This window comes from Corvus kubaryi, unplaced genomic scaffold (assembly GCF_017639235.1).
Source record: "Corvus kubaryi isolate FWS band 111438036 unplaced genomic scaffold, C.kubaryi_AGA036_p1.0 split3-73, whole genome shotgun sequence".
NCBI lineage: Eukaryota > Metazoa > Chordata > Aves > Passeriformes > Corvidae > Corvus > Corvus kubaryi.
The window spans coordinates 35,063,047-35,086,035 of NW_024582091.1; the positions used below are offsets into that span (position 1 = coordinate 35,063,047).

A 22,989-nucleotide genomic window follows, 5' to 3' on the forward strand; every position below is an offset into this window, starting at 1 on the left:
AGGTTCTATAAGTATTTGAAGAGAGATATGTCGCAGTGAAAATAATATTGTTTCATTAATATTACATTTGCAGTTTTAAGGATTAAATACAATTGCAATTAAACCAATATTGATCTAGTGTCTAACTAATCAGACCAATCCAAATCAATGAGTTCAAATAATATGCTTTCCTCCCATCAAACGAGATCTGCAACTAATACTACACTATATCAAAAATACTTTAAGGACTTTTATATAGCTTTTTCTTACACTTTTGTAGGAAAAATCCACTAAGACATCCTTCTAAATGCATGTTTGTCCATTTTGACATACACTTACATATTCCAAACTTGCCACTTCTTTGACAACCTCTCTACTCACACAGTGTTGTGGCAGTGTTATTTGGTCATGCTGGATGGGGTTCTCTTCCCGTTTTTGAAAGGCAGAGTATCTCTGGTGTTGAAGGAAAGCAGGTAAGCTGTTATCTGCTAATTTTCCAGGTAATGTGGATGCAATTGAGAATGACTATATATGCACAGAAATTAACATCTCTGTTACTGTTGTCATATGTTATCCAAACTATGCAGAGCCAAAGCTAACAAGAACTTCTGCTACACAAGCATGCTGACAGATGGCAGCCATCTAAACTGAGAATAGCACCAAAAATACATTGCTCAGAAGTGAAGAAGGATGTCGTGAGAAGTTTTATGATTTGTTTTGTTATCTGAAAACCACAGTAAATCCTAACTCAATGAACTCAGCAGAAGCATTTGCAGACTGAGGGGCATTTTAACTTTCACTGTGATGTTCAATCTCCTCTGTTTTAGCAGCTGAAGATTTCTTCTCTAAACTACAGATATCAGGAAGTTTATTGGAAGATGTTTAGAAAACACCGGTACTCAAGTACCAGGCAATCATACCACCCTTCTGGCAGCCCTGCAGACCACTCACACTAATCCCTATTTTAAGGCTCTGTGACCTCTAGAATTGCAGTTCTCAGAAGTAATCTGCTCACTTTAAATATCCTCCAAGCTTACGTCTGAATCCCCAAAGTCATACAGAGAATAAACAACTTTATTTTATAACAGAATTACAGAAAGCAAAATATCACTTAATACAACTTCAAGCTACTATAAATCTAATTTGGCATTTTAACTATACACAAAGTCAACAGCAAAAAAAAAAAACAAACCCCAAACAACCAACCCCCCTGCAAGAACAAATTAAAAATAAACCCCAATATAATTAACAGGTTTTTGCCATGGCAGTCTCAACTGATGGTACTCTCTTATTACTTTATGAATGGCGTCCATTTTACACCTTTTATTCAGTATCCTAAAAATCTGCATTAACCATTAGAGGAAGCATGTGAAACATATACCTTCTCTGTAACAGAAATGTCAGTTCTAACATGGAGACACAGTGAGGTTTAAGAGCAAGCGAGCATTCTACACATGTATTCAAATAATGGAAGTATTGAAATTGGGACACAGTAAGAAAAAAAGCACTACGGTTTTAAGCTGCCTAGATCATCTCTTGTTGGAAAAAGAGAAAGATATTTTGTTCTTCCTTCTTTCCTTATCTGGAATGCTGCAGACAGCAATAAGTCTGCAAAAAGTTGAGCATTGGCACCAAAGTGCAAAAAGAACACAGTGCTCAGTCAGAAGAAATCTGTCTGCAACTCCTTCTCCTCTACAGACCGCCACACCATCTCTGCTCCACAGAGAGGAGCGCCTTAGAAAAGAAAGAGTTACAGAGATACCAGTATAAAATTTATCCAAAGAAATATATTTTTTCAAATTTTAGCAAATGTTTTATTTTTATAAAAAACTTTGTTATGTGATATCATATATTTACCTGAATAATCTGAAAAAAAAATCTGTAAATTACTCCAGTAAGAGATTTCATTTGAAATATCTGAAAAAACTATATCTAAATTAGTAAAGATCCTCATTCCTGCACAATTACCACCTGCTCCAGTGAACAATGATTTCCAGACTTCTTTTGTTCACTTTCATATAATTAAGAATCAGTTTCAAAAATACAAGTATTTGTGCAAAAGAAGATCATACCCTCTAAAACTTCATTAAAAAAAAAAAAATCTCTAAGATTGTTAAGAAGTGGTTATAAAAATAAACAAGAAAGATTGTAAGGGAATATAGACCAAAGATGTTAAAATGGAGTTTGGTATTGGCATTTAAGTCGTGCACATATGGTCACTGTTGCTAGGCTTGGTGGATTCAGTGGAGCTGTGATGACTTGGAATGACTACAGTTCTTCGTGGTCAGTATCATTTTTATTTCTGGAAGAAAAAACGAGGTGGAAGGTTACATAAACATTTGCAACAGATACCATGTGAATGTCACATCAGAGTCAGAAAGTAACTTTCTCTATGCAGGGTTCTTTGGTTTATTTTTACAGGAAGGGAAGGTTATTTCATAAAAAAATGTTGCATTGACTAAGACCCCCTTCAACCAATATTAGGCAAACAGTACTACACTTTCTCCAAGTATTCATCTTGCTTTAGAGCATTTTTTCCCTCCCCCAAATTCTCATGTTATTTTAACTGCAGCCACTCGCACAGTTTACTGAAAATTTTAATTCACAACCTAGAGCATAAATAAAACAGGAAGGTACTTGTTCAATTCAGTAATCCCTCAGAATCAGAATGCAGTATCTTTTGCTTTTATTAAAGAAAACAAGTCTACACAAAGAATACTGCTGTAGTCATCAGAGCTTTCATCACCTCAGAAACAACTATGCAAAATTCATTGCATGGCTCCATTGCCTTAGCACAGGAGAGCAAAAGGCTCTTGACAGATACCCAAGGCACTTCAGGTGGCTTCCTTTTGTTTAGATTACTGAATTTTTTCCCTAAAGTTTAACTGAAAGACAACATCAGCCAAACAAGTCTCCAGGTCTAACACAAAAGTAGCATGGAGAAATGTCCTCTTTTATTCTCTCACAAGCATTGCAGACCATGAACCTGTAGAGCAATTGGCAAACTCAGAGAAGAACATCTGACACGCTCCAGTATTTTGCAAACAATCATTCCACAGTGTATATATTTCTCAGAAGTGCAAAAAAACCAACCCTCACACAATGGAAAGAATTCTTTGAATGCTTTTTTTCCTGAATAAAATTTCTACAAAGTAGTTAAATATTTGATGAAGGAACAAAATGCAGAGTGCAGCTGGCCACTAATGTAGAAACATGGTACAAACCTGCCAAGATAATTTTTTCCTCCCATGACCCAGCCCCTTCTAAAAAGATGCAATTATTTCTATGGGATAGATCATGTTGAACAACAATTCTGGATAAAGGCAGCATGAAGAAACTGGCACAGTCTACGCATATATAGGAGAAGAGGCAATCCCTTCTCCCAAGACTTTTAAATACACACTGATTAATAATAAATGAAAAATGTGATGTTAGCACATATAATAGTAAAACCCTGCAAATCCAAACCATGTGTTCTGCTGCCTCAGTGTATCTTTCTACCTTAGATCCTGTGATGGAAGTGCTGAAAATATGCAAGGGGTGGTTTGTGTGTGCATGTTTAATGTTGCTGTGTACCAAGGGACCAGTGAAATCACCCAAAGCACGGGCATTCTCCTTACTGCAAACAGTGATGTGCATTTTTCCAAGCCTTCTAGAACATTTATGTGATGTGGGGACCCACTGACACCCCCCTATCTCACAGTTCAGTACAGTTCCTTATCCTCTCCTGTGCTTTCAAACTGAAGCTGGAGCATACATGTTATACTCATTTTCAGTGTCACTAAGCAACAAAGCTACAAAACAAATCCAACTGAATGCTGAAACAAAGGTACCATGAAAAAACAGACGTTTATGTAGCGTTTCTTATTTTTGGTGCTTTTCCCCAATTTTCCTTCACAAGCAACCCCCACCTCCATTGTTATTTACAGTTTCTAGTATTATCTAATGTGAAAATAACTTTTTAAAGTATTAATGCTACAACATGAATATCCAGTTGTGTGCTGATCTAGCACTTCCGAATGTGATCCATGTTTTCTCCTGGTTTGTACATTTATGAACAAAAATTATTAATTTCTTTTTCAAACACACAATGATCTGACCAAATCTGAAGAAATTTTCTAGAGGCAGCCCAAACTTAGTTCTACTATGTTTTACATCCTGAAAAAGGATGTAAATTTATGTGCTGAGAAGCTCAGAGGAAAACTGGCCAGAAGATACTGTCTAAACACACAGGATCAAAACAAACATCGTAGTTCTAGCACAATCTGTACGAGGTCAGGAAAGGCAACCGGAACCACTTTGACAGAGAAGGTGGATAAACTTCCTGTCTGCAAGCAGAGGGCAGGCATCCTAGTCTTATCCTCATATTCTCCATGGCATTCAACATTGCTGCTCTATGCAGTACTGCATGTAGCAGGAGTTCAGGACAAACTCTCGGGAGAGTTAACACGTGCAGTGATGAGACCCAACAATCCTGCCAGCAGATGAAAAACTCTTGCCCCAGTACCCCACCACAGGCAGTCTCTCAACTGACCCTATCCATGTCAACAGCTGGCAATGTATATTAGCTCTCCCCTTCCTCAGCCACACACAGGCCCCCCCACTACTATCCAGATGTTAGGAAAAGAGACACTTGTAGGTAGACTAAATAAGCTAAGGATTTAGTCTATGTCTTTCAGCTGAAAATATGCATCTGTGATCAGACTAGCTCAGGAAGAGTCCAATTCCTTGATAATGGTCATGCTCCATGGAACAGCATTCATATATCCTCTCAACTGATAACTGAATCTTTCCTCTTCTTGATCCCAGAAGTGATACTCAACAGTTAAATCCTCAGGTCTTAGAAAATTCAGGCACAGGAATAAAGCGGATCTTTTTAACATGACAAATTATCAGGATTATGTGAAAAATATCCTCCACTCTAGTAGCTTACACCAAATTTGGAATCAAGTCAGTGTGTCATTTTTCATATATTCCTTGCACTTCACGGCTGTGCTCAAGTCTGCTAAAGCTGCAGGTTGAAATTTATAACGGGTGGTTTCCTTGGGCAAAGAATTTTGTTCAATACTAAGGGAATGCCTGCCTGCACAGGACATAGAACTCTCTTGTGCATGGGGCACAGCCACCATTGTATAAAATACTGAACCAGGGAAATAAGAATCATGACTAATCTCATTTCTTTAAAACATACAAAATGTATTCATTTTACCTGTCTCTCCCTACATCAACATTGATCAAAGTGCATATTAAAAACTCAAAGTTGTACTAAAACAATTTTTCTTCTTGAGATGTGCCAATTACATTGCTGCTCTTCTAGCTAAATACAGAGACTGGTTGGTAAAAAATTCACAGGTCTCCTAAAGAAGGCTTAAACCACTGAAAGTTTTTAAACTTAATTTCTTTAAAAATCTCTCCCATTGACATAACCATTTAACCATTAACAAAACCTTTTTCTTGAATCTGAATCTACCATTAACAAAACCATCAAGTTTCAAAAACCCTGAAGCTTGAGTCTCATACCAACAGTGTGACAAGCAAAGGAAATCTGAAGCTTTACACCCCAAATGGTTTCTGAGCTTTAAGACATTAGCCTATAATGAGTGCAAGAGCAGATTTATTCAGTGTTCATCCTGATCTTCCTATTGAATACATAAAGCAGAGCTGTATTGTGGTTTTTTCCTTCTTTTTTTTTCCTCTACCTAGAAAGGAGAGCCTAATAAACTAACGTAACTTCAAATAGCTTTTTCAACTGATAAAAAGCTTTAAAACTTTAGCTTCCAATACATTTACCTTCTCGCCTGGGAAAATGATAAAAGGCCAAAATTTCAGTGTATTTAGGATTAACTCAAATGCTGACTAAACTCAAATGTCCAAGTGTGTCCTTCCTGGAAACTACACAGTCTTCCCACTAAACAAGCAAGATGTTAGGCAAGAACTGTAACTGTGCAGGTAAACAGAAAACTGTGACATGTACTTCACATTTTGCAGAAATAGCCCAAACTCACTTCAATATAAACTATAATAACTTGACCAAACATTGTAGAAAATGCCACGAGAGCACTGTGACAAAACTGGGAGACATAAATAGGAATATTTGCCACTGAAATTAATGTCAGATTAGACCTAAGATAAAAATTCTTATTCTAATAGTCTTCTATTAGCACCTGTTTCAACTCACCCTTTAGTGAACGCCTATCTTAAAGATGCCCCATATTCTTCAGCTGAAAAGACATGAATGCAACAGAAAACTGATGCTATGTTTTCTTATGTTAATTATATACATAAGCTTACCTGAAGTATTTGCTTGAGGGCATTTTTGATTTTAGTCTTCATCTTCCTCAGCAAGTTCAGTTTCTTTGTGCACCACCACTCTTGTCACAGACATGTCAGGGTGCTGTTCTTTGGCTTCTTTGATTGCCTGTGCCAGGGCCTGCAAACGTATTTAAAATATAGAACTTAACACACCAAAGGACATTCACGTGGGGCCACAGAATGGAGGATTACCTTTGGAAAATTTGGTTATAATTTTTCAGAACTGTAAATTCCTGAATTTGAGAGGGATCAAGGGTAAATAACTAACCAAACCCCAAACCAAACCAATTCCCAAAACACAAAACCCAAGTGAGAGGAAAAAAACCAAACCAACCATGCTAAAAATTTACCAAGATTTTCAGGAAGTAACGAATAACCATAAAGTTGTAAGATAACTTTCTATCTCATCTCAGGAGAAAAAAGTATTCCTATATCCCAGAAGTTTTTGAACTTCTTCAAAAGATCTAACAAATAACACCTTAAGAAAAGTATAAGATAGTACAGAAAAATAAGAGTGCCCTTCAGTTTCCTGAACAAAACAGAAAGATACTTTGGAATGTATACTAAGTATGGTACTGAAACTCTGGAATCAGATCATAACAGAAATTTCTTTCTCAGCACAAGAATCTCATTTTTCTCCTTGTACTAGTTTAAGAGAAATTTCTCTAGCTTAATTCAGGGAAGTATAAATGTAAGTATCATTCAGTTTCTTGTAATCCCTCCCCATCTTAAGAAATTTTATCATCTTAAGAGATGTACCAATATACCCAGTTGGATCAGATGACCATCTTAGGTCCCTTCCAACTGAAATGCAGTATTTTATTCTACATCATAGTAAACCACGTAAGAGTACCCTCTGAATCATCACAGGTTAAACAGCACCTGGTACCTTCTCTTTCTTGCCCTGATCTACACATCTTATTTCAGTGAGCTGTACTACAGGTGGAACCTAACATAAGAAAAAACCAGAAGACAAGGAAAAGCATTATGAGGCAACAGTTCACCTGTTCACCTTAGTATTAAATGCAACTAAAAACCCCCCAAAATACTAGAAGGAGCAAGGAAAATACAGTGCAACAAAAAGGTTTATCTTAATTTAGAAAAGTGACTATTTCCTGAGCTAGCTACAGGTATTAAGTGAGAGAAAAAATAACTAACTCTGAAAAGAGATTGAATACACCAGCATTAGGCACCCTAACTATTATGTGATACCGAATTTGAAATCCTATTAAGGGAATATGTACAGGACACGCAATGTGCATTGGTACAATACCGGTGTTTGGTGTTTGTTTACAATCAAACCATAAACAATGAAAAACCCCTAAGACTCTAATTGTTAAATTACAACAAGTAATACAAACGTTTATATTCTGAAACTCCAAATTGAAATATTATTTTCCTATTGAAAACCGGTTTAGTCATATAGGGAGCTAAAAGACAAAATAAAAAACATCCAGCATGTAGTTTGGGCACTTAAGAAGCTCAATATTCACTTAAGAAAAAGCAGCAGATATTTCTTAAATCGCTTAAAAGCTGGTCACTGTTGTTTTAAACTTCAGTGATTAAAATTCTATTTTGTACTTCCTTTTTTATAATTTCATTCTTTACTTCATTATTCACTTGTCTCAAATTAAAGAATGGCTTTGAGAATTGTCTGGTATACTAAAGCTATTTTGTGACCTTTCCAGACATCTGAAGTACACTGAACATGTGTCAAGGCAAACAAGAGCCATCCATGCCTGATGCTAAACAGCGCATTTAATTACGAGTGTCAAGAAGAGATTCAACTTGTCAAAAGACACTTTCTGGACGCAAATCAAAATGTGAAAATAAATTCCCTGCAAAATCTCAATATATTACAATTCATAAGTTAAATTAAACCCTTATGCTGATCTGTGAAGCCTTCGGGAAGTTAGAAAGATATTCACCGCAAGGTAGGCTTTTCCATTTGTATTAACCAATGACTGGTGATTGCTTTTCTTACTAATAGTTTCTTAGATTAAAAAACTCCCTGTGTAATCATCACTACAAGGACCAGATAATTGACTTTTGTCCATTATTTTCCTGTGTAGTTCTCAAATTCAGCCATATTAATTTGCCACTAGAAGTGATTTTAACCTTAGTTTCTAAGACATTGTAAAATACTGCTTTAGTACTGATGGAGATGAAAGGTACATACAATTTCAGCAGATCAACAGTTACTTTTGTTACACATAATTCTACAAATACTGGCCAAACCCTAATTTTTAAATTCAAGCAGTTTATGTTTTAATGTATTTCAAAGTTTTCAGTCAAAATGAGCACTGCATTCAGATGTTGCTGAAACAATGCAGTAGAGACTCCCATCTATCCAGATTAGCGTATCAAAATAAGATTATTTCAGTAATGCTTTTCCTCCCAATGCAAAAGCTGAACTAAATAAACTGGGTCTCTTCCAAGAAGAGTAATCCCTTTAAAAATAGTAAAATCCATTCAGATGATCTATGATGCTAACTTACAAATGCTGTTTTCCTTTCACATATATTCAAAAGGCTTCTTAACTGAAAACACTAGTGATTAATAACTATGCCACAATTAACAGTCTCAGGGTCCTTCTATATACTTTTATTCAATTTTTCTACCTTTCTCTTACTTCAGATTTCACCAGACTACAAAACGCACATTTTAAATGTTAAGCTTGCATACTCACCTCATCATGGTCAATATCTGCATCTCCAGTAATGACAATGCGCTTCTCAATTCTTGTTTCTGATACTCCACCTTTTACCATCTACAGATGATAGAAAAAAACCCCCACAACATCCCTGTAATTATTCCATATTTCCACAAAGCACTGCTTTCTGCTGCACTAAAGCAAACAGATTTCTGTGTCCGAGTTGCAATTCATACTAAATGTGTTCAGTGCTAAATCATCCCTTCCTTTTTCAGGTACACAGTTGGTCACCGTCTAGCAATTGCTAAACTTGATAAAAATCAAGCAATAGAGAATTACTCCTGTTACTGGAGCCCGTGATTGGCAAACTGTAATTCCAGCTTCTTCTGCCATATAAATCTGGCAACATGGAAATTCCAGGAGTCTTTTATTTCAACCCATCTATCATGGGCTTCTCCTCAGTCATAATCCTATGCCATTAAATACAAAGATGATCTGGGTTTTAATTCTGTCATTAAAGGACCTTCACCAGATATTTTCAACATATTTCACACTGCTGAATAGTTTTGCAGTTTTTTTCTTCACTTCTTATTCTAATGATTAAAATACTTTACCTTATAAAAAAATTCTCACAGAAATAACATTATTTGCCTTTTTAATCAGCCTGTGTATGAGAAAAGAATAAACTACTACTTAAGATACACTGACCATACTAGAAAATAGCTAAGATGACTCTGTTAAGAACACCGTTAGAATATTAAAACTATTTTAGAAGGTCCCTGTATCAGTAATGAACAGTTTGCGATGTAAAATAGAAAGGTAGCTTAGAAAATTCAAACAATCTTGTTAGACTGCTTATCATCAATTCAAAAAAGATAAAGATCTGCTGCATCATGGTAATCCCAGTAATTTTTCAGAAGACAAGACTGAAACCATTTTCTTTCTGTTCCTTCCAAGAAGCAAGATTATTTGACATCTGAACTTGACAAGCAAATGTATATTTCCTGTCAAAACTCTGATTCAATTCATTGAATAAAGATTTTTTTCCTAAAATGGTGGTGGTTTAATGTTTCCAAAAGGGAGCAGGAGTTTGAAAAGGATCTGTTGACTGGTCTGTATAACAAAACATACGCACTTTTAATTTCGAGCTTACTTTATGTGACTCAATTTCCAACATTATCCTTCCTCTGTCATTTTGTGCATAAGACTTTCAATCTTCAGAACATTTCGATCTTTAGAAAATACATCCAGTGAGCAGTGAACTATTGTTCAATTCTGTCATGTTGCAAAACTTATGTCTCTTGGGGGGGGAATCCTGAATTCACACTTTGTTTCCCTCTTCCATTTTTCTTTGCCCTAAACAATACTTTCTATAATTTTATTAGAAAAAGATGCTAAGAGTTCAAAGAGGAGTTGAAAACTGTGTTGTTTAGGCATGCCTAAAATTTAACAAATATTTACATAAATTAGCAATAACAATAATCATCATCATGCTTTGGTAGTTCAACACACTCTGGCATGAAACATTACATGTTTCATGTTTTACATGAAACAGATGTGATCTCCCATTAACACTGAGTTTTCCTTTCCAAGCATGGAATGCAGAGCAAATAATTCAGCACCCAAATACGCTTGCAAAGTAATGTAGCAGAATGATCTGTTTTTAAATATTCCCTAAACCTAGGAGCACAGGGATGATCAACACAAAATCTGGGAAAACATTGTTTCAGTTCACCATGGTGGCATTAGCAGGGCTCCTGTGGACCTCAGACAAATTAGTTACACTAGCAAAGATTCTGTAGGATATCAGTGAGTGATGACAGGGCTGAATCTGTAAAAATTTAGTTACATACTTATTTGTCAAATACTGAAATAAGACCTACATGAACTACTGAAAAACCACTAATCATATTTTTCCCAGATATTCCTGTTTATTCATTAGGACTTCTGTCTTGAAAATCTATGTACAGAAAGATTAACTCGCATGCATGCCTGAAATAAATCCCTTCCATTTCAAGTTAGTTTTTGTCAATGAATGAGCAGATAATCAAGAAACTTCATGCAAAATTGTGTTTTGAGGGCCCGGTGTCTTTTTTAGTTAAGAAAGACATTAAATATATTTTACCTTTGTGATGTGTGTAGTTGTGGTAGTAGAAATGGACTCTGATGTAATTGTCTGTGCACTCACCAGCACACCGCTATCACCAACAGCACTGCCATCAAGCTATAAGAAAAAGGTATTTTTGTATTTTGGCATTTAAAAACCTTTGTTTTCACAGGAGAAAAGGCTATTTTCCTTATTAAACAGTCTTTAATTCAACTAGAACTGAAACCTAAATAGAAGCCATCCAAGTTTACAGAGTCATGTAAGGCTCTTATTACGGCTCATTCCTGTGCAGAATCCATGATCACAGTTAAGTGTTCCTTTCAGAAGCAATGAGATATTTTAATCAAGTTTCCAAAACTGGACTAAAGTGAGTTATACTTTTGCAGACAGTAACTAAGTCTTTTTTACAGAAAAAGAAAATTAGAACTTCTTAAGTAATATGGTTTTGTAACATTTCACTTACCTAATTCATAGCCTAAGTATAATCTTATCTGCTAGAAAAAAAGTATATGCTTTTGAAAAGCATTTTTGGACATTATCTATTTTGATCTACATAATCGGAATGAAAATAAGATTGCAAACAAACCAGTCACCATACCTGTGAAGATTCATATGTGATAGTTTCTGTTTGAACAATTGGAATTTCTTTAGTGGAGATTTCAGTTCTCTGTGCAGCATCCGAAATGGTTACCATCTCTGTTTTCACTACTGGAGGCTGTGATGCAAGAAATAAACAATCAATTCAAAAGACAGAAGAAGTTTTGTAAAGTGGACCAAGAAAACACAACCAAAAGCTCAAGAAAAGCATAACAGTAAGATAAGTATTTGACTGACTTCCCATACAAAAAGCATGCAGTAAAAAAGCAAAATGAAACGAAGATTAATATATCAGCTCTCTAGGATATCCATAATATTGTAGGAAAATTTAATCTCCTAATAACCTTGTAAAGTTCAGTGTTTCAGCCAACAGTACATATCAAAGAGCAATTGCTAAAACGAAGCTACATGTGTACTGAAAATGTGTAAAAGGATCACTACAAAAAAAAAAAATCTTAGTTTGCATTAAGAAATTGACAGCTAGCTCAGAGAGATGAACTTTGTATTAGAACTAATCTGGGAAAATACCTATCACTCCTCAGTCTGCAAATCAGGACTAGAAATTCCATAAAATTTTAACTATATAATATGTATTACTTCTGGAAAAAAAAACTTTTGAAAACTGGATTTTAAGCAGTCTAAATTTTTCTGTAAGCCAATTACTTCTTTTGACAAAGATTCTAAAAAGCTACTTCAACAATTTAGAATAAAGTAGTGGTATTCTCTGCAATATCACAAACAAAGCAATTAACCTGGGGTCTGTAATCTAGTGAACTCATGACTTATCTTATTGGAGGAGATTTTCACTAGATTTAAGAACTAAAGCCTTTTGATATTTTTCTAGATGCATCAGCTGCTATCTTATATTGGTTTTGAATACACATGGGGTAAAATGCCAGGACAAAAACGCAAACACCCTTTCAAGCTTACACACACAGTAGCCCTTCTCCCCTTCCTCCAATCTATGTTTTTAGGAAGTGTGGGTGCTTGCAAATTTTAAAAGTCTAATAAACTAATTATTTCATGTAATTCATCAGAACAGTTGCGTATGCAAAAGACAACAAAAGAAAGAATACAAGCTGTTTCGATTTAGAAGGAAAAAAAATTGCCACCATTACAACAACAAGCAGGTAGAGAACTACAAAAAACCCACTGAATTGGTGAAAAACTCAGCAGAAGATTATGACAAATTTACAAAGACATACATGTCTGCATTTAATTTTTTCCCCTTCTGCTTCTTTATCATTTGCCCAGTAAGGAACTCTTCAGCCTTGTTTGGCTTAAAACAACTGGTTGCGACAGGAACCCCTGCATGCTTCCTAAGTATCTACTGCACGAGAAGACTTCATAGAAACGTGATATGAGTGTCACCACTTAACAGTGCAGTGCTCTCACCTATGCAATTTCTAGCCACACATATTCTAGCCTAAAAATCCGTAATGTTTTACTGAAAGAAGGAAAAAAAAGGCAGGAAAAGCAGCGATTAATTACAGGGGGAAAAGGAACAAAAATTAGTGACGGGTGCTTTCTAATTTCAATTTGCAATAGTTTTCCAATCACAATTACATGTCATGGACTTGTCAAAAACAGCTGACAAATAGACAAGACAAGACTTAAAACACTGGAAACATGTAAGTAATAAATACACATTATGTATGTGCATATAAAATACGGAGGAGATTAAAAAAAAAGAGATCTCAGTCTTCGGAAGGTTTGCCTTTACTGGTGATTTTCACGCAGTTCTAGCAAAAAGTCAGAAACCATAACTGAAGGAGACAGAATTTCACTGCTCATCAATGGTTTCCCCTTCCAAATGATCTGAATCTTGTTGGATGCCAGAAGATGTGGAGGAATAGGAGAAGAAGAAAGGCAGGTATATGTTCACCCCAAGAAATATCTCTGCTTAATCTAGTTGTCATACTGTTCTACCATTTACCTCAGAACAACAAATTAATTGTGGTGTTACATCAATGTCAACATGAGACACATCTCCATTGAGTTTCAGCTGTTCCTCCTCTTTTTCTTCACCTAAATCTTGCTTAATTTGTTCTGACAAATTCTTCTCTTCTGTAGCTACAGTAACTGTATTTTCCTGAACCAAATCTTCAGCTGTAACTTGTGTGTGCTCCACTGGGACATTTAGTTTACTGCCTTCTGGTACGGCTTCCACATGCTGCGTTTTTTCTTCATGTTCTTTCCTTTTCACGTCTTCCTCTTCTTCCTGTTCTTCCCTGATGATTTCCTCAATTGACCTATGATGGGGTTGGTATTCTCCCACCTCTTCATCCTCACTCTCACTACTACTGCTGCTGCTGCTACTATCTGATGGCAATGATGAAGAGTCCTTTTTTGACAGATGCTCCACCTTACATGTCTCCCCAGCATCAGTGGCAACGTGTATTTTCCCTTTGTTGGTTTCGTCTACGACTACTGTTTCTTCTATCCCAAACTCTGCCTGCTTCTTCTCCTCCACTATGTCCAGAGTCTCATGTGAACTCTGCACAAAAAACATGGATGAGGAAAAACAAAAGTAGAGTATATGAATAAATTAAAATGATGAAAATAAAATTAGCTGATGGCTGGTTCATGTCATATGGAAGACAAAAGATGGCTGTGATGGTTAACTGAAAAAAGAAGGAAGGAAAGAATGAAGATGGATTGGAAGAGTTAGAGCCAATTTAGCCATGGAAAAAAGTCTGCAGAACCTTATCAGCATCGCTGACTCCAGTACAAGGCCCTTCTGCTCTGGAAGCATGTCTCTGTGAAACAAAAAGTAATCAGAGGACAAGAATCAATGCATAACCCTTTTCAATAGTGCAACATCCTCCAAGCAAGCTTTTAAGAATGTATACGCATGATACTAGACAGATGCTACATATTCACTGCAAGATGATAGTTTCCTTACACTTCATCGAGATATTTGATCAAAAGTAGGTAAGAGTTATGGAAATTATTATTGGCATAAGAATTGAATTATGAAAGCCTGAAAATAAAAAGCATGAATGCACTAGCCAGTGATGCTACTGAGGCAGTTATTTCTCTCAGTTAAATCAAGAATTCAGAATAAATAATATTTTTAAAAAGTAAACAGCAAAAAATAACGTTCTACTACCAGTTTGCAATAATTTAAAAAATAGTAAAAAAGGCTTTGTTGTATGGTTTTATTCGTTGCCTTTGTTCTGTTACTTTATGAAACTTAATAGATAACGAGAGGAAGACTGCTTAGGGTAGTATGTTGCCAGAATAGCAATACATGATTACCAAGAAGATCCTATTAGAATTCAGTTTGGAGCCAAAAGGATGATATTAAAGCAGCTATATTAGTATTTGTTGCCTAACAAAATAACGACAGCTATCTGAAAGCCCACAGTAAATTATGTATTAGGTGTCAGGTTTTTTTAATCAAACGTATTTTTAGTGAACAGTCTGCAGCAAAATTAAGAGCTCAAATGAAAAGAATGCAAAAATCGACACACCATCTGTGACTTAATGCTAGCTTTTATTGCTGTTTACCTAGCGCAGCACCTACGGAGCATAAGCTTAGGCAAGCACCGATTCCTCCCTGTTCGTGGCGTGCTGCAGACGCAGAGCTAAGCTCCGAGGCAGGCAGGCACGCCGCTCTAAGGCAGGCGGGACGCACGGGAGCAGCCGCCCGCAGCCCGGCCCCGTCCCTGCCCCGGCCCCGCGCCCGAGCAGCACCTGGGGCGGCGCGGCCGCGGCGGCGCCCGTCTGCTCCCGCGCAGCGCCCTCTGCTGGCCCCGGGCTGGCGGCGGCGAAGGGCCCGCTGGTGCCGGCGCCGAAGCGCTCCTTACTAAACAAAATGGAGGTTATCTCCTCTTCCAGGCTCTAGACGGGTCAGAGAAGGGAAAGAATTAGACAGCGGCGGACGGGGCGGCAGCCACCTACAAGGGAAATGTTTGGCAAGACAGAGACGGGACAAAGGCTGGGCGGGAGCAGGGGGGCACGGACAGAGGGGACACAGCACAGCCGTGCGCTGGGGCTGCGCCTCCACCATGCGCAACACACCGTGGAAACGGAATACATAGACATTTACACATCGACATTTACACGGATTTCCCAAACAGCACGGTTTACTTAGCTGGTAATTCCGTATTTACTATTGGGATTTTTTTTCCCTTTTAAAAATCCATTTTTGATACCTTCTAATGCCCAGCTGGATCAGAGCTCCAGGTCTGTCAGACACATTTGCTTAAGATACATACCCACAGAGCTGAAATGTTAAAATATTTCTTACTTCTTTATAATAAATGTTATATATATGTTTTCAAAATACTTAAATATCCTAAGGAAATTCATGTCGATTAAAAATCTGTTTTAAAAAAGCCCTTCCCATTTCAGTGGGAAAACTTGTTTTTTTTTTTCAAATATACATAAAAGATTACACATTGCTTTAAAGCATAAGTTATATGTTCATAGTCTGGTCTATTTTTTGTAGGGCTATAAATCTGTATGGTTAAGCAAAGTTTGAAAGTTCATGTGGGTACAAGTCTCTGAAAGGCTACAATTCTTTATTTCAGATTTCATTGCACGAACGCTGGTAAGAAGTTAGAAGTAAAAGCAGTTAAAATAAAAAGCCATCAACATACAAATACATAACATGACATAAGACACATGTTGACAACATTCCATGAGATACATTTCAGCCTTCCTGAAGGGCACTACAGAGAATCATGCCAGAAGCAGACGCCAGAGGAAAGCCAAGGTGCCATGCACACAGCTGCAGCAGTGGGGATTCACCATGGGAGCAGTGATGTAGAGTATGAACTGACAGAGGTTACACCATGCTACTGTACATACACTACAGCCCAGATGGCATGCAGAAGAACAGAGAAGGAAAAAGAAAAAGAACCTGTAACTTGTTCTTTTTCCCTACACTAAAATTCAAAGTTTATTTCAAGGGTGGCTAAGAAAAGTTAACAGGAATGCAAGTTATTTAATCTGCCTTCATGCAACATTGAATATCCATCAGGGCAACGTGTTCCTTACCCCTCCTTTCTTTCCCTAGTTTGCTACACCCAAGAAGCATTCATCTCTTAACAGATTACATCCAGAGGCAAAGATGTTAATGATCCTCCTTTCACTGTACTCTGGTACCTTGTTTTCTGATCACTCAAAGAATTAAAAATTAAAAAAAAAAGCGGGTGAAAACCAAAATCTTTATGTGGTAGGTGGTCAGGCTGTGTGCATCTCTCTCTATCCCTGCTCCCCCTTATATATATATATAATTAAAGACACACACATACCACCCCTCTTTTAGCATTTTCCCACCTTCAAATTTTTGGGTCTTCCAGTCTTTTAAAATGAAAACCCCAGTCACACAGTTCATTTGATAATGTAACCCCTGTTTCCTGGGGTAAATTTCCTTAGTAAAAAGGATTAAATGTATAGATAGGATTCATCAATTTTCTATCAGCCCCTGTTTAAATTCCTGGCAAATTCTTCTGGTACACAGTCATACACTCTAACATGATATATTGTTTACAAGCTGCGGCAGATGGATTAAAGAAAAAATATTGTGGGTATCCATAAAATAGAAATTTTTCCCATATTTGCGACATACATATTAATGTGTCGGGTTTTGTTTAATTAAGTCACAGATGCTGTGCACTTGCAAGAGTATGGTGGATCTAGAGTATAGTGGCACAAATGAGATGCACCCAAAATAACATTTCTAGTACACAGAAAATTACTTATTTGCAAGCATTTTTGCTGAAGCAAAAGAAGGAAGAAAACAAAGACTATTAGCAGTGGTATCCCTGCTTTATTCTCATCTATTATTCAGCTATCCTAAAGGACAGGCAAGGATCAACAGGCATCCATCAACAAATAATTCAGGATGGAAATACAGTTTCCCAAATGTCATATTTCTATATGTTAGTGAAATAGGACTGCCAGCTTCACATTCACCTAATAGACCAAAAGTGATGTAAAAAAAGCAACATCACAATTGCTACTCATCACTATCACACTGCTACTAGTCCCACTGGTTATAGGGTGCTTTTCTTTGCATAGATGTTAAACCAACTTATCAGGGACAAACCCTCCCTCTTTTCCTGAATGAAAATACAGGTACAGAAGTGCAGAGGTACTCAGAACAGGTTGCCTTTGAAATGAAGCTGTTTATACAGCATTATTGATTTGAACAATGATTACATAGTGAACACCCAAAGCAAAAGTTCTTGTGTGAAGTGTCTAGTAATGGCAAGCAATTATTTCCATACAGAGTGAAAATACATGTTTTGGTGTCATCCTAGTCACATCAAATACAGTAATTTTCCAGTGAAAAATTGGTTTTCTTTTCAAATAGTGGCCATTCAGAACTTCATGGTTAGTTTGACGTTTTAAGAAAAATGTTGCTGGCATTCTTATATGTGTGTATCTATACACATATACACACAGAGATCCTGGTTTACAACTCAACATTCTCCTTCCAGTATTGGCTTAAAAAAGTTATTTCCATCAAGGAAAAAAAAAAAAAAAAGAACAAGAAAGAAGTGCCCAAGCTAGCAAGCTAGCCCACAGCAGATATAGCGACAAAGCAGCAGGTTTCAAGGCAGCCACCTTATCGGTTTCCTCTGGTTTTGCTCCAGCAATCCACGGCATTGCAATCCATTGTTTCTCCTTCCCAGGCAGTGTTTTCACTTGGAAAATGTGGTCTCCTTTTTTCTATTTGGTTTTCATTTTATAAAACCAGTGTAAATCAACAAGCAATGAAACAGACATACACTGTACATAAACATAAAACCAAATCATCTGGAAGTGACAGAACATACTAGATGAGCAAAAAAAGAAACCAAATCACCAGATATAAAATAACTTGCAGGGGCCTCAACTTCAATGCAAAGAAATTAATACAGAAAATACACACAAACACATAATAAAAATTAAGTTACACTTTGACATAAATCTCTGTTTCAACCAAAAATATATTTATCGCTATTAAATGAACCACTGTGTCATGAATATTTGAAAATATGACCAACATTTGTGTCTATGCATATACCACCATGTGTAGAAATATTAAGGTGGTACTAAGAAATTTGAGGAATTTCTTGGCAGTAACCATAAATTAACAGAATAAAGAAGTGATGCATAGTTGCTGTGTTCTCTGTATGCGCATACTCACAGTTCAGACTGCTTACAGATATTACTGAAATAACGTCCTATTATCAAAAAGAATTCTGTAGCATCAGGCCTGCTTAATTGAAAGCTCACATTTCTGTGCACTAAAAGAAAGCTGAAGAATTTAAGGGGATAGGACAACAATACATTTAAGGAAGGAAGGGTGGGAACCATGGTGATAGACAAGGACAACACCACAAGCTGATTGCTTTAAAAGACTGATTTACTCATCTCCTGAAAGAAACAGCTAATAACCCAATATAACTACAAGTTTCACAACAGCATGAGAAATTTGGGTAGCTTTCTTGGTACAGGCTTTCAGGATGTTATTTGTAGAAAACTGTTTTCCATACTGCTGTTTCAAGGTTCAGTCAGAAAGGAGAGGTAGAGAGAAAAAGTAGATAAATTCATTTTACAGACTCTTAAAGATTAAGATAAGTAAATTTTAACAACTACATTAAATGTGTCCAGAAGTCAATACTGTAAATTAACTGATCGCATGAAGTCCTTCTGAAACAAAACACAGACTGTGTGTCTCTTTATGCACAAGCTGTCTACGAAGAGATAAAGATATAGAAAAGGAAGGAAAAGTTCTACTGTCACTGAAAAATTATCAATCTGTGTAAATCAGAGTGAAATTTAAGATATCCTTAACATACAGGAAAATACTGCCATCACTTCTGTTTTCCTCTAATTCAGTTGTTCATGTAGAAGAATAAAATTCCACCCACAATTTAAAGTCAGGTCCAATAGTAAGTGCTAAAAAAGTTAATGTATACTTAGTAATAACAAATATTACACCACACAAATAGTGTTAACTTAAAGGACAAACTGCATTTGCTGTATTACATACAGGGTTGTATGGAAAGGCATGCAGACAGGTGTGTGCAGTGACATACCCCTTGTGTCTGTAGGGACAGAGGTGTGATACGCCGCTTTTCCCACTCATTTGGGCGTGGTTCGGGTGTGGATTCCATGAAATTGCGCTTGAGCTCACTAATGCTAGCCTGGTGTTTCAGTAAGTCGTCCTGGGTCTTATCCAGGTCCTAGCAACCCGCAACATAAAACAAAGTAGGACAAAACACGACAACAAAAGCAAACTTAACTGGGGGGAAAAAAAAAAAAAAAAGGAAACAGAAGCAACCAAACCAAGGAAAGTGCCTTGTGTCTGAAAAGGTGACCCTCTTTGGAGTGCCTCAAAATAAAAAATTTAAGGCTGCAAGGAACCAAGATTTTTTAATTTTGTTTTTGTAGTGAAGGTCTACTCATACACTGCTTCTTCCATATTTTCAAGCAAAGGAAAATAATGCTGTACATGGTTATTTAGCAGAGAGCTACTTTCACCCAAAACATGACACTACTAGCCCTTTGAAACAATAATAATTTCCAGGAGCTGTTTGCTTTCAACTAAAATTTGTAAGCACAGAAGCAAATGTCTCAGGATACTGCACAGCTAACATAACTGAAGGTAGCTTTAAGAAAGAATAGTTTAACCCAAGGAGCATAAAAATGGATCTTTCTTTATATTACGAGCTCCATGAAAAATACTTACATCTGTGAACACAATACTACACAGCCAAATATGCAAGCAGCTAACACCTGCTTAGCTTCAGAGGGACGACTCATTGTGCCTCTCGTGTAGGCTTAAACTTACTGGAAGAGTCAGATTTAAAGACTTAAAACCTGTTACCTACCAATTCTACATTTAAGAACCTGACAGCAGACAGACACAAGTAGGAATAGTTTTCATGCATGCCAGTACCAAAAAAATGATCTCTCTAAATTGCACCTCCATGGACCAGTACCAAAGGGGACACCACAGCATGAATACCAAATGAGATTTTGTCATGACCCATTGAGGCCAAACTGCAGCACCTTGGATCAAATAACTACAAGGGATTCTTTCACTTTGTACCAGCTACAGGGCAGAGGTGAGGTTCAGGAGCTGTGCCAAAATGTAAGTGCTCTAGTAACCAGACAAAAATATATATGTTTAGCTTTCTTGGGAATTCATTGTCTTCTAAATACAGTGGCTGGACTTTGGTGGGAAAAGCAGATTTCACCCTGCCTTCACAATTTGTCTTCCTTCCAGCATTCCAGGTCTTGAGAAAAGTTTATGCTTACTCTAACACAAGAATATTTTTTTCAGTAGTATCCTGTAGTTATATTCAAGTTTAAGCCTCCGATCCATTTTTAGTAAAGAACTAAAAGACTGAGTATTAAAATGAAATATTATCATTGCGGACTGAGGAAGTTTTGTCAAAAGAATGTCGTAAGAAATAATAATCTAGGTAAAGAATCTGGATGTTTTTACAAAGATTTTAAATACTTTTTAGCAGAGCGTTCCGAAATTTACCATTTAGGTTAGGATTTTTATTTTCAGTGATCACAATGCAAAGACACTTCACATTAAGTCATGAAAAATCCAACCACCAAACTCATTAATATCTAAGTTCTTTTCACTTGCATGTTCAGCCCCAGTAAGGGTTTGGTGCTGCATGTATATTTCCTAACCCTGTGGATAAGCCTGCATGCAGCTTGAACATTTGAACCTCTCCCCTTCTGGCAACTCAGTAGGTTTGTATTGTCACAGGACCACTTTTCATCCTGGACTAACAAATGAGACATTAAGCATGTCCCCCTACAGTTTGTATTTCCTGAGTGAAGTAAAATCTTATGCCAAAGGCATTCTATTATACAACTGAAGCTCGTAACAATCACGTCATTATTGTAAGACCTGTCTTGGCTTGACACAAGGCACATTTCTTGGACTTGATCAAAGCACAGTTATGCAATGCACACTTTCAGTGCTTTAGTAAGTTATACACAAGCAAAGTTTCAATAGTGATAAAAAGCTGCAAAAAGCCATAAAACATTAGTTGGGTTACTGCGATCCACACATCTCCTTATTACTGAACAAAACCAATGATTGAAAAAAAACAGTTTTTGTGACAAAGGGAATTATTTATAGCCCCATCTGGATGAATAAAATAAAGACAGCAGTAGGATTTTCTAAAACATTTTCAGATATTAGCTTAGGTTATTAACCACAAGTTAAATGATACTGATTATAACTACAGACAGTCTCTGATAAAATAATTGAGATTAGCAATCTATATGAAAATTCTTGCAATAAAAATCTCTGCTTCAGTGACAAAGCACTATGCATGAACGTACTGTTCAAAGCTCTTTGTTGTTGCTCATCTTCAATGAAAACCAACCTTCAAGAAGCAAAATTTACTTCCATTTGAAAAGGAAAAAATAAAGCAAATATTTCAGAAGATATCCAAACATTGAATCTTTGAATATCTGATCCTTTCATCATTTCTCAATGCTCCTAAAACCAGTGTCAGAACCAGAACTGGCTTTCTATATTTCTGCTGCTTGCCCCTTACTAATTCTATTTATTCAGCTAATGTATTTGATGAAGGTAGATTAAACTGGCAAAAGCTAGAAGCCCTGCTCAACAGAAGATGCAAACATTGAGGTGCAATGTACAAAAATCAATTTAGAATTATGAATTGCACCCATGTGTTTACTTTATCTAAATAGGGCTATTATTCCCTGTTGCCACCTTGAAAACATTTAGCAAAAATACACTAATTGACATTCAGCGTTCAAGCTGAGGGCTGGTTGTGGGGTTTTTGCATTTGTTTGTTTTTTATTTAAACTCAGAAACTAGAATGATAACATGCAACAGTTCCAAGCTGGTTTTCCCCATGCACTTCATGCACTGTGTCCCTAACAGCTTGCAAGTGACCTCCCATTCCATGCAGCCTGGCAGCCCGTGAGAATGGAGAGTATTTCTTGTATTATATACAAACCTCCAACATTAAATTGCTATGTCTGACATAAATATTTTCCCCGTCTACTCTCAAGGAACTGATCTGTGAAATTGAGCCACATAAACAAAAAAAACGAAAACAAAACATAAAGAACATAAAATGGACCAGAAAGTAAATAAAAAAGGACCCTTACAATCAGACAGCTAAATAAAGGAAATAAAATGGTATGGTGAAAAGGCACTATTCAGACAAAACCCACAGAAAATTTAGGGTGCTAACAAGGCAGGCAGCCACAGCCAGGTTCAATTGTAAAAGAACAACCAAGCACCTTCTGCTGTGCTTCCTCCTCTTCGCATTCCACCTGTGTGAGCGTATGACAAATTATCAAGAAAAGGAGGTGTTAACATTGGCTT

General features: G+C 36.7%; 1 protein-coding gene across 25 annotated transcripts in view; it reads right to left on the bottom strand.

The window, feature by feature from the left end:
- Window positions 1-6,270: 6,270 nt before the first annotated feature.
- EPB41L2 (erythrocyte membrane protein band 4.1 like 2) overlaps window positions 6,271-22,989 on the bottom strand; it is a 108,301-nt gene continuing 91,582 nt past the window's right edge. For 3 of the 25 annotated variants that reach the window (XM_042016541.1, XM_042016538.1, XM_042016539.1), the window contains 10 exons: window positions 22,616-22,678; window positions 19,691-19,837; window positions 18,231-18,335; window positions 15,348-15,494; window positions 14,354-14,407; window positions 13,585-14,145; window positions 11,650-11,766; window positions 11,070-11,168; window positions 8,981-9,061; window positions 6,271-6,409 (listed from right to left, as the gene is read on the bottom strand). In XM_042016541.1, the coding sequence (XP_041872475.1) occupies window positions 6,302-6,409; window positions 8,981-9,061; window positions 11,070-11,168; window positions 11,650-11,766; window positions 13,585-14,145; window positions 14,354-14,407; window positions 15,348-15,494; window positions 18,231-18,335; window positions 19,691-19,837; window positions 22,616-22,678 (1,482 nt within the window). In that variant the 3' untranslated portion in view covers window positions 6,271-6,301. Of the gene's footprint in view, window positions 6,410-8,980; window positions 9,062-11,069; window positions 11,169-11,649; window positions 11,767-13,584; window positions 14,146-14,353; window positions 14,408-15,347; window positions 15,495-18,230; window positions 18,502-19,690; window positions 19,838-22,615; window positions 22,679-22,904; window positions 22,938-22,989 lie in introns of those variants that run through there. The other 22 variants (XM_042016548.1, XM_042016546.1, XM_042016555.1 and 19 more) reach the window with 20 other exon arrangements.